Genomic DNA, 11,033 nt, shown 5'->3' on the forward strand with positions numbered 1-11,033 from the left:
TCGGGCCCGATACTTTTTTTAGATTTTGACTATTTTAAATATTTTATTTTCATCATCAAATATAAACTCTAATTAGAGTGCAAAGAATATAAATCAAGTATTTCCATATTTAATTAAAACAAGCATTTATCTGCAATATACAGATAAATATATAAGTAAATACAATAAAGATAAAATAAAACATCATTTTCATCATTTGATCATTTTCAGGTTTAGTAATGATACAGAAAGTGTGTAGGTGTAGGTTTTAAAGATAATAACTGAGACCTTTGGTTTTGGTGTAGGTGTAGGTTTTGTTTTGACATTACCACCAAGTAAAGGCTATCAGTTTTGTCCATGTAGTTTTGTAATAGCTATATGTTTAGCATTCATGCACCGAATTCAGATATCATTGTCACACAATGTAAAACAAACTGATATTACAAAATGCATATAATCTTCACATTAACAGCTGCTATTTTGGCATTCACCTAATTCCTCCTGTATTAATTTTACACAGTACATGCAAAGGTTAGTGAGTAAACACTTGAGTTTCAAAAAATGGGAATAAACACATCTTTGCACACAACTGTGGTCAATTATATCATTTATCTCATAGAGAAGAGGAGGGGGAACGAGTTGGCTTTTTGTGATGTTCCGTTTCTTAACCCCACTTCCTCTCACTCCTCTCTATAGCACGTACATGCATTTCAGATCCTTTAAACAACAAGGCTGAGCTTGATTGCAAGAAAGGTTTTTAAACATTTAATAACATGAAACACTGTATCCTTCTGGTATTTCTTCAGACCAGGAATTTGCATCTAGGACTTTGTGCCACTGTGTTTCTACTAATTTGTGGAGGTAAGGATTCATATTAGTGTAATGGATTTAAGACGTTTGTCTATGTAAGGAACTGGTGAGTGTGTTGTGACTCTATCATGCTTTTTCTGCAACAGAGTGGCTGTAGTAAATCTAACCAAATTAAAATTAAAAGTGGTTGTCAGTCTTAGAATGACATAATATATATGATATAATTTAATTCCATAATGGTTATCTAATCACAGATGGATAATCTTAAATAAACAAACACTTTTGATGCAGTAGACTGTAAACTGGGGAGTTTTTTTGCAAATTCAGCAATTTTCTGTACTAAATTTTTTTAAATTTCATTTTCTGTCATAAATTGTATGGTATGGTAACTCAGGGTCACTTAGTCTAGTGCTAATTTCATGATTTACTTTAAAATTGCTGTATTATATAAAACAGTATCATGTCTATGACTTCAAGTATTAAGATGACTTTAATTATTTAAACTAATTTAAAAAGTTACTAAATCTCTCTTTTCCACAGATTCTACCGAGTCATATGAGAATGTTATTCCATGCCAGATGAACAGAACTGCTTTTAAGGGAGAGATGGTTATTTTACACTGCAATGGAAATCTGACTAGTAAACGGACTATTGTAGATTTTGGTTGGCGTAAAGACAGGACCCTTCTTTTCATCTACAGCCCAGACAAAAACGAAACTGTGACAAACTACACATCAAGCAGGATGCAGGTTGACCCCAGGAATCCAAGAAAACTACAGATATCGGATATACAGCTTTCAGATGCAGGATTATACTCATGTTTTCCATTAGACATGCAGTGCATATTGACTATAGAAGGTAATTCACAGGCAAATGCTTGTTTTTGCTTGTTTTTTGTTGACAGATAGGTGGTGTGGGTCTGTTCTATTTCCTTTGAGGACCCTTGACATGGAACGGTTGGCTTGGGTCAGTTCTTTGTAAGCAGCCATAAAGTGTACATACCCTTCATATTGGTAATATTGATAATATTGTTGGGTGGCTGAAATAAATTATCTGCATTGATATTATTTCTTATAGGAAAATTCTTACAAATTTTTTTTTTCTTATGGGAAAATTATTATAATTTTTTGTACAAATTTCCGCCTTTAGAGCTCGCCTCCTGAACAAATTAAATCCGTATCTCAAGGTTCCACTGTATCCTTATTAATCTATGATGTGGATCATATGGAGATCACAAGGTTACATCCTGTTCAGACAAAATATGAATGCTGGATGTCAGGTTATATCTGCAAAAACAGAAGCAAGTGTGACAGTCAAAGTCTCAGAACTGTGACAGATTCTGCTATTCAGTAAACATACCAGATAATTGTCTTATATAACTGCACAAAAGACTGATGATGCTTTTTATAGGCATTTTTAGATGCATTTTAAGTGTTGTCATGTCATATATTGACATTGTTTAGGTTAGTGCTGTATTTTATTAAAGAAAATTATTCATTTCAGTTTCAATCATTTTGCACAATGTTGTATAATTCATTCTGTGACTAATATTAATGATTCTATTAACTCTTTTCTTTTTATCTGATTTTGTTGGTAACACAGAGGAAAACTCATTGCCACTAGGACAAATGCTGCAATACACAATATTTTCCTCAGTTACGGGAGCTGTTGCAATCTGTCTCATTATCTTCTGTACTGTGTGTATTCACAGGTAAATGACCACCTCTTCATCTAATCCTGTCATTAAAACTAGAATGAATCTTGATTGAAGATCTTACCTTTATTTATAAGCACATATATTTTATACACTACATTAAAGCTGACTGTTGGAAACTGCAAAACAGAAATTGTATTTTTTCATACAGGAAATGGAAAAAGAAAGCTACAGTGGACATCCCTGTAAGTTCTATATGAATTCTTTACACATTTACATATATTATATAACTGTATACAGTTATATACATAGTCATACACTGTAAAAAAAAATCTCGTAAAAAAACGGTCAAATCACTGGCAGCAGCGGCTGCCAAACAAAAACCGTAAAATTAAAGTAAAATACGTTCATTCAAATAAAGTGCAAAAACAATCATTTTACATACATTTTTCTTAAATATTTTACAGAAAAACACTGTAATTTTATGGATTTTTCCTTTACTATTATGAACCACTACTTTCAATAAAATGACAGCATTAAATATATTACAGAAAAACACTAATTTTACAGATGTTTCCTTTATTATTATATGACATCAAATTGACACCAAAAAATTATGTCAAAAAACAAGTCAAAAAGCAAATCAAATTGACGTCAACATATTTAGGTCTTATTTTGAACACCAAAATAATGACAAAAGTAATTAAAGTAAGAAATATTTTATTTATTTATCAGGCCTTTTTGGACACTTTCTTAGTCCAAACAGATCCATTTTCTATACCAGCTTTATTCCTAACTAGGGTCACAGGGGTCTGCTAGAGCCTATCCTACCCTGCCAGTCCATCACAGGGTCACACATATAGACAGACAACCACACACACTTACTTCTATGTGAGTATTCCAATTTAGCATTACCAACCAACCTAATGTACATGTCGAACCCGGGATTCAAACCCAACAGTGCTAACCACTAAGCCACCGTGCTGCCCATGAGACCAAACCTTAAAAACCGAAATTAAAATGACCCCAAATATTAACATTACTCTTTTGACATTACAAAACCAGCTTCAGATGCCAAATGCCGTATAAGAAAAAGTGCTAAACAGCTGAATTATTGATGTCAATGTGATGTCAATATGACATCAATTTCACATCTAAAACATGACATTGATTTGATGTCAATTGAACGTCAAACATTTTGGCCTACATATATTTAAAAAAAACTTTAAGTTTTAAAACTTTAAAAAAACATGCGTTGGTGTAATGACAAAAGTTAACTAAATTTCTTTTTAGAATTACAGAGTTTGAATGTAGAAATACACATACAACACATACACATACACATAAAACACAAATGAGTTTTACTGTAAAATGAAGGTGGGAAATGTTAAAATGTTATTATTGGCATAAACATTTAATATAATAAGCTACCTGTTTAATTACAATTTATTATTGTAATTTTACATAAATTGCTATGTAATAACAGAAAAAATACAGTTAAAATAATACAGTAAAAGAAAAATGAGAATTACTGTAATTTTTCATTAATGGTATAATCCTTAAAATTGCAGTCAATTTGTTAATTTAAAGATAATATTGGTCATTTTACTGGTTTTTAAATATAATTTTAAATAACAGGAAACTATTGTAAAAAAATTAGAGTTATTTTCTGTAAAATTAGGATTTTTACAGTGTACACTTACACCCACTATCTCTCTCTCTCTCGCTCTCACACATTATATAAATATACACATCTTATACCAGCTTACACCTGTAACCTCATGTAATGTTCTTTTGTTTGTTAAAAGCCACATGGAGGAGGAATGAACAACAATCAGAGCAGCCAGTATATTGAGAGACTTAACTCAGTTTATGGACAATATCAGATCTGAAGATTTCTCAACAATATTGCAGGTACATTTAGATACTCAGCATTAATTTTTTTTAGGTTTTGCAATGTCCAGTTGTATTCAAAATAAAATTATTGCAATGCTTTGGTACTTCTCAATTTATTATTCATGGTTCAAACATATGAATTAACTCACTTGTGCTTCCACAGGGCACAGAACTACAAAGGTGAATAAGTGCTACCTGATGATCAACAATGTGTTTCAGCCTGCAGATCATCTGTTAATTTTCGGATGTTGTTTGGTTTTCGCACCATTCCGTATAAACGCTAGAGACTGTTGCATGTGAAAATCCCATGGGATCAGCAATTTCTGAAATCCTCAAACACAGAGATTACACTTTTCCCCATTGTGATGTTTAATGTGAACATTAACTGAAGCTCTTTACCTGTATCTGCATGATTTATTGCATTGTGCTGCTGCCACATGACTGAACAACGATGAGTGTATATGCAAACATACATACACATACATTCATAAAATACACACACGTTAGACACCGATATTGGGTGAGAAGGTTTAGAGTGTAGTTGGTGTTCCAGTTCATCGCAAAGGTGTTCAGTGAGGTTGAGGTCAGGGCTCAATGAAGGACATATGAATTCTTCCACTCCAACCTTGGCAAAACATGTGTTCATGGATCTCACATTGTGCAAAGGTGCATTGTCATGCTGGAGCACTGATTGGGACTCTTCAGTGAAGGGAAATCATTTTATACAATTGTGTGATTTCAACTTTGTAACAAATGTTTGGGGAAGAATCACATATTTGTGTTATGGTCATGTGTCCACATAGTTTTGTCCATATAATGTACATATACACACAATTTTAATGTAGAAATGATTAAATTATTATTAATTTATTCATTTGAATAAATGCTGATTGTTGATGATCAACAATTGTTTATTTAAAATGAAACATTAAAAAATATACTACATAAATACAGCAGGTAAAATAAGTATTGAACACATCACCATTTTTCTCAGTAAATATATTTCTAAAAGTGCTACTGACATAAAATGGTACACCAGATATATGAACCCATGCAATCCACACATGCAAAGAAATCAAACTATAGATGTCCATAAATTAAGTTATGTTTTATAATCTGAAATGACAGTGGGAAAAAGTATTGAACATGCTTACGGAAATTTATTTAATACTTCATACAAAAGACTATGGTAATGACAGCTTCAAGAGGCCTCCTGTATGGAGATACTAGTTGCATACATTGATCATGTGTGATTTTGGTCCATTCTTCCACACAAACAGTCTTCAGATCTTGAAGATTACGTGGGCCTCTTCTATAAACGCTGACCTTTAATTCTTTCCATAGGTTTTCAATTGGATTTAAGTCAAGTGATAGGATGCGCCATTCTAGCAGCTTTATTTTCTTTCTCTGAACCCAATTAAGAGTTTCCTTGGCTGTATGTTTGGGATCATTGTCTTGCTGAAATGTCCACACTCATTTCATGTTCATCATCCTGGTAGATGACAGCAGATTTTTTATCAAGAATGTCTCTGTACATTTTTCCATTTATCCTTCCTTCAATTATACGAAGTTTGTCAGTACCGTATGCTGAAAAACAGCCCCAGATCATGATGTTCCCACCTCCAAACTTCACTGCTGGTATGGTGTTTTGGGGGTGATGTGCAGTGCCATTTGTCCTCCAAACATGGTTTCTATTATGGCATACAAAGAATTCAATTTTGGTCTCATTTGACAAGACTATATTCTCCAATTCAGCAAACATTAAAGCTTCAACATGCTTTTTATTCAGCAAAGGAGTCTTGAATGGTGAGCATGCATACAGGCCATGGTGGTTAAGTGCATTTCTTTAAAACAATTGTACCTGCTAATAAATCTGCCAGGTGTTTCTGAAGCTCTCCACAAGTGGTCCTTAGCTCTTGGACAACTCTTCTGGTAATTCTTTTCACTCCTCTGTCAGAAACCTTGTGAGGAGCACCTGGTTGTGGCCGGTTTATGGTGAAATGATGTCCTTTCTACTTCCAGTTTATAGACCCTGCTGTGCTCACTGGAACACTGAGAAGTTTTGAAATCCTTTTGTAACCAATGCCATCAGTATGTTTTGCAACAATAAGATCACAAAGGTCTTGAGATAGCTCTTTGCTTTTACCCATCATGAGATGTTTTTATGTGTGACACATTGGTAATGAGAAACCTTTTTATAGGCCATTGGTTGGGATAGAACCAGCTGATGTTAATTTGCACTGACAAGGGGCAGGATTGCTTTCTAATTACTGATTGATTGTGTCTTGACTTTCCATGCATTTTTGCACCTCTAAATTAATTTATAGACATCTATAATTTCTTTGCATGTGTAGATTGCATGGGTTGTTACCAACATCTGATGAAAATTTCATGTCAATAGCACCTTTAAAAATATATTTACAGAGAAAAATGATGTGTTCAGTATTTAATTTACCCTCTGTATTTCTTAAGTATCTTAGTATTTCAATCAACTAATCATTCAATTTTATCTGTTAATGTAGTGCCCCTTGCTCCAAAGACATCAAAATTGGCATGAAACATTAACATGGCATTGCCAAGAGATGTTTAAAAAAGAATACACTGAAAATAATCTTAAAAGAATAGTCTAAAAAAATACTCAGTATTCAAATGGTACAAGGTATTTAAAATATGATCCACTAATGAATCACAAACAAACTTTTGTTACCTAGATGATCAATTTGATCAAATCCATAGTCCAGGGATGTCAAACTCAAATTCTACCCAGGCCACATCAGCATTTTTGTGAGACCCTGAAGGGCTGTAATTGATTTAACTGGATAAGAGCTCATGTGAACATAAACCATATTAGGCAATTGGGATTATACATTTTTTATGTTTTTGTTTGAAAGCTACTTACCTTTATAAGCACAAAAATATGAAGATGGTAAAGTAAAGTCTTCTTACTGCAGAAGAAAAGCAGATTGAACTTAATATAGAGTGTTATTTTCCCAGATTATTAACAAGATATTTTAGCTTTGCTAAATTGGAGTGCACATACATACTGTCATGGCTGGGATCCTCGCCCTAGGCGGGGCTCGAACCCGGGCCATCCGTGGTGCGCGTGCCCACGCTAGCACATGGCTGAACGTAGACCCAGACACAGGATTCAGCGAAGCACTGCTTTTATTCACATAAAGACATGACATGGGGAAACAGACGGAAGACGAGACATGGAGTGGTAAACAGAAAATACCGAAGACTAAACTGAGGACTAACAGGAGCATAGACAGACTGGTACCATGGAACACATGACAGTAAAATGATCACGGACAAGGACATGCACAGAAGGATCCCTACTTATAGGGCTAGACATTAGGGTAAACAGGTTACAGGTGAAACAATCAGGGGAGAGAACAATAGGACAGGTATAACACGAACGACACACGAACAAGCAGGCTTCTCGGGTTCACCTGCCAGTGCCCTCCTCAGGCCAGGCAGGGAACAGTCCAGCAGTTCCTGACACTTACACACATGGGCCAAATGAAAGGCTGGATTAAGCCCATAGGCCTTGTGTTTGACAACTCTGCTATATACAGTACTATTTACATTATATAACATAAAATTGCGAAAGGAATTTATTGGTATTTCTCAGCTGTATTTTTTTTTAAGTATTATTAAGTATTAAGTATATATGTACAATCAAGACATTTAATTATTTAATTATGTTGCCATCTTATGGTGAAATATAATAATTGGCAGTATTATTTATTACAAACTTCCTGAAGCACAGCTATGTATTTTACCATCATCTTTGCGAAAATAGGCTGAAAAACCAAGGCTTGGTTTACAAAAAAGTTTTGCATATAATGCAAATTTGCCAATTTGTGAAAGGGTGTGGCTAAATCATTCCAAAGGGATTTTGTGGCTAGGATCAATGCATGAGATCAAATAAATTTTTTTGCCTATTTTACAAAAATGCATCAGATCAATTAAAATTTTACGCCTATTTTACAAGAGATCCAGCGTACAGGAGTCAAGCTATGGTGGCAAATCCGTGCCAAAACATGCCAGCAGTTACTGAAGCTTGCACTTGCAGCAAATATAAACTGTGAGAAGAAAATAGCCGCACATGCATGGAAAGGGAACAACCAATGTGTTCAAGAATACTTTAACACCAATTGGTCGTTTGACTGTAAGGCTAACTTTTTGTAAATCAGTTCTGATCTGTTAATGGTATGTCTGCAACTGCAACGAACTATTAACAAAGTTACCAGTTCTTCCTGAGGGACTTAAAGACATGACAGGGGGGCAAGATGGAGGAGGTGTTTCTGACGTGTCGTCAAGAAATTTTCTGGCTGGTTGATATTGGAACCAACATAGCTCAAATAACTATGAATGAACAAATAAACGAGACTGGTTATTAGCCTCTCAATCTAAGTCAAATTTACGGGCAGTAGCAAGGGTGTAACTTTGGTTTAAGAAGTGGGGGGGCACAAAATGGTGGAAAATGTTTTTGATTTCAATCCCATTTTCTGCATTTACATACATTTAGGGACTACGGTTAAATTGATTATAATAATAAATTCTGCCAAAAAGAGTAGTAGGCTGCTAAACTATGTATATAAAAAAGATGTCTTACTTTCTTTATTGATTGATAGAGGCTGATCGCCAAGACTTCAGAGAATCGTTTTATAAAGTTAAAAATGTTCACTATTAATGTTTTATATATGAATGAAATTTAAATAATGTGAGACTCAATTTCCACTGTTAAACAAACTTTTATTTTAAACAAGCCGCTGTACCTGAAAATGTAAAATAACTCACTTGTTGCATAGAACAGTTGTCAGAGACACATCCATGAAACCGCCATCCACCAGCAAAAAGCTTTTATGAACTGTGTGTGCGTTGAATCACTCCCTGTCTTGAAGCCTCTTCACCTCATCTGTCCTCTGACATGAGAGCATGACACAAATATAAATAAACAAAAGTACATCATAACTGAAACTATATGGAAACGGTCAACAAAAAAAAAATCAGGGCCTGACTCTTTGTACTCCTCATTGTATATTACTAAACTTAACTCCGAATTTGAGACTTATGGTTGATTTTCTTGATTTTTACTGATTAATAGCTTTTTACACGTGCCAGTTCTTTTTGACTTATTTTTAATATCTTTGCAGACGGGTCATGGCCAGATCTGGCATTAAGCCGGCACTGCTGGCTGAGTGCTGGCATGGCAAGTGGTATGTCAACCAGATGCGGACCAGGTCTGGCAGTGATGGCACTGTTTATATGATGGCAATGCCAGATGTGGCCTAGGTCTGTCCATGCCTAATGTGGCCCTGTGCTGGCCTTGTGCTGGCCCATGCGTGGCCCACCTCTGGCAAACCAGATATGGGACACCAAAGGGCTGTCATTCTTTGTGGTATGTGCATTGTGTGAGCCAGATCTGGGTCAGACCTATTTTGCTATCTGGGATGTAAAAAGTGGTTACAAAGGTTGAAAATCATTATATATAGATCATTTTATTGGTTCTGTGACCTCTGTTGGTTGTATATTATTCCTTTATACTTATATATGTATACACTTTATCCTTTCTTTTTTGTCATTTGCTATAACAAGTCACTTGTTATGTATTTCAAGTTTTTTAAATGTAAAATTCTATATTTTTATTCTGTAAAAGCTTTGAAATTGATTTAATTTTTCTTCTAGAACTATACTCTTCTGAGTTGGATGTAAAATTCTGGAAGAATAAGTGAGGGAATTTAATTTATTGTAATCATGGTTCTAATCACTCAGCTGGAGTTTCAATTCTTTCACATATCCAAGGGACACATTCTGGAGGTAATAACAGTAAAGGCAGATTATTACACTATATTGCCAAAAGTTTTAGGATACCCCTCCAAATCATTGAATTCAGGTGTTTGAATCACTTCCATGGCCACAGGTCTATAAAATCTTGCCTGACTGCATCATGCCAAGTGTAAAGTGGAGGGGGGAATATGGTGTGGGGTTTTCCATAGGTTGGGTTTGGCCCCTTAGTTCCACTGATAGGAACTCTTAATGCTTCAGCATACCAAGACATTTTAGACAATTTCATGCTCCCAATTTTGTGGGAACAGTTTAGGGATGGCCCCTTTCTGTTCCAACATGACTGCGCACCAGTGCTCAAAGCAAAGTCCATAAAGAGCGAGTTTGGTGTGGAGGAACTTGACTGACCTGCAAGTCAACTTGATAGAACACCTTTGGGATGAATTAGAGCTTAGACTGTCAGCCAGGCCTTCTCATTCAACATCAGTGTCTGACCTCACAAATGTGTTTCTAGAGGAATGGTCAAAAATTCCCATAAACACACTCCTAAATGTTGTGGAAAGCCTTCCCAGATGAGTTGAAGCTATTTTGGCAGCAAAGGGTGGGACAACTCTATATTAAACCCTACAGATTAAGAATGTGATGTCATTAAAGTTAATTTGCATGTAAAGGCAGAAGTTGGACAGATTTCCTCCTAGAAGCAATGGAAGTTTCCATATTAATTGTAATTCTAATAACGTTTTAGCAATATGTTCTCTCTTCCTCACAGATCCTTGGAACTTTTTTCATTCTGACACACAGGACTTCACTTGGTCAAATAGTAAAATGTCTTTTAAATCTAAAATTGATTTATTTTAGTTTCCTCATGAACCCTTCAATTTGTTATAGGAGTCTCTCATTC

The 11,033-nt window shown here is 34.9% G+C and overlaps 1 protein-coding gene across 2 annotated transcripts; it reads left to right on the forward strand.

Moving 5' to 3' along the window:
* The first annotated feature begins 668 nt into the window (after window positions 1-668).
* Window positions 669-5,185, forward strand: LOC131354778 (uncharacterized). 2 transcript variants are annotated; one of them, XR_009204782.1, is made up of 6 exons: window positions 669-840; window positions 1,330-1,755; window positions 2,392-2,500; window positions 2,655-2,688; window positions 4,252-4,357; window positions 4,503-5,185. XR_009204782.1 is itself a non-coding variant. In XM_058392803.1 (6 exons), the coding sequence occupies exons 1-5, from the start codon at window positions 753-755 to the stop codon at window positions 4,333-4,335; spliced, it is 633 nt and encodes a 210-aa protein (XP_058248786.1). In that variant the 5' UTR covers window positions 669-752; the 3' UTR covers window positions 4,336-4,357; window positions 4,503-5,183. The 2 variants fall into 2 exon arrangements, 1 of the variants encoding a protein (XP_058248786.1); XM_058392803.1 differs by having other exon boundaries at window positions 1,330-1,647; window positions 4,503-5,183.
* The last annotated feature ends 5,848 nt before the right edge of the window (window positions 5,186-11,033 follow it).

This window comes from Hemibagrus wyckioides, linkage group LG06, assembly GCF_019097595.1.
Source record: "Hemibagrus wyckioides isolate EC202008001 linkage group LG06, SWU_Hwy_1.0, whole genome shotgun sequence".
Taxonomy (NCBI): Eukaryota; Metazoa; Chordata; class Actinopteri; order Siluriformes; family Bagridae; genus Hemibagrus; species Hemibagrus wyckioides.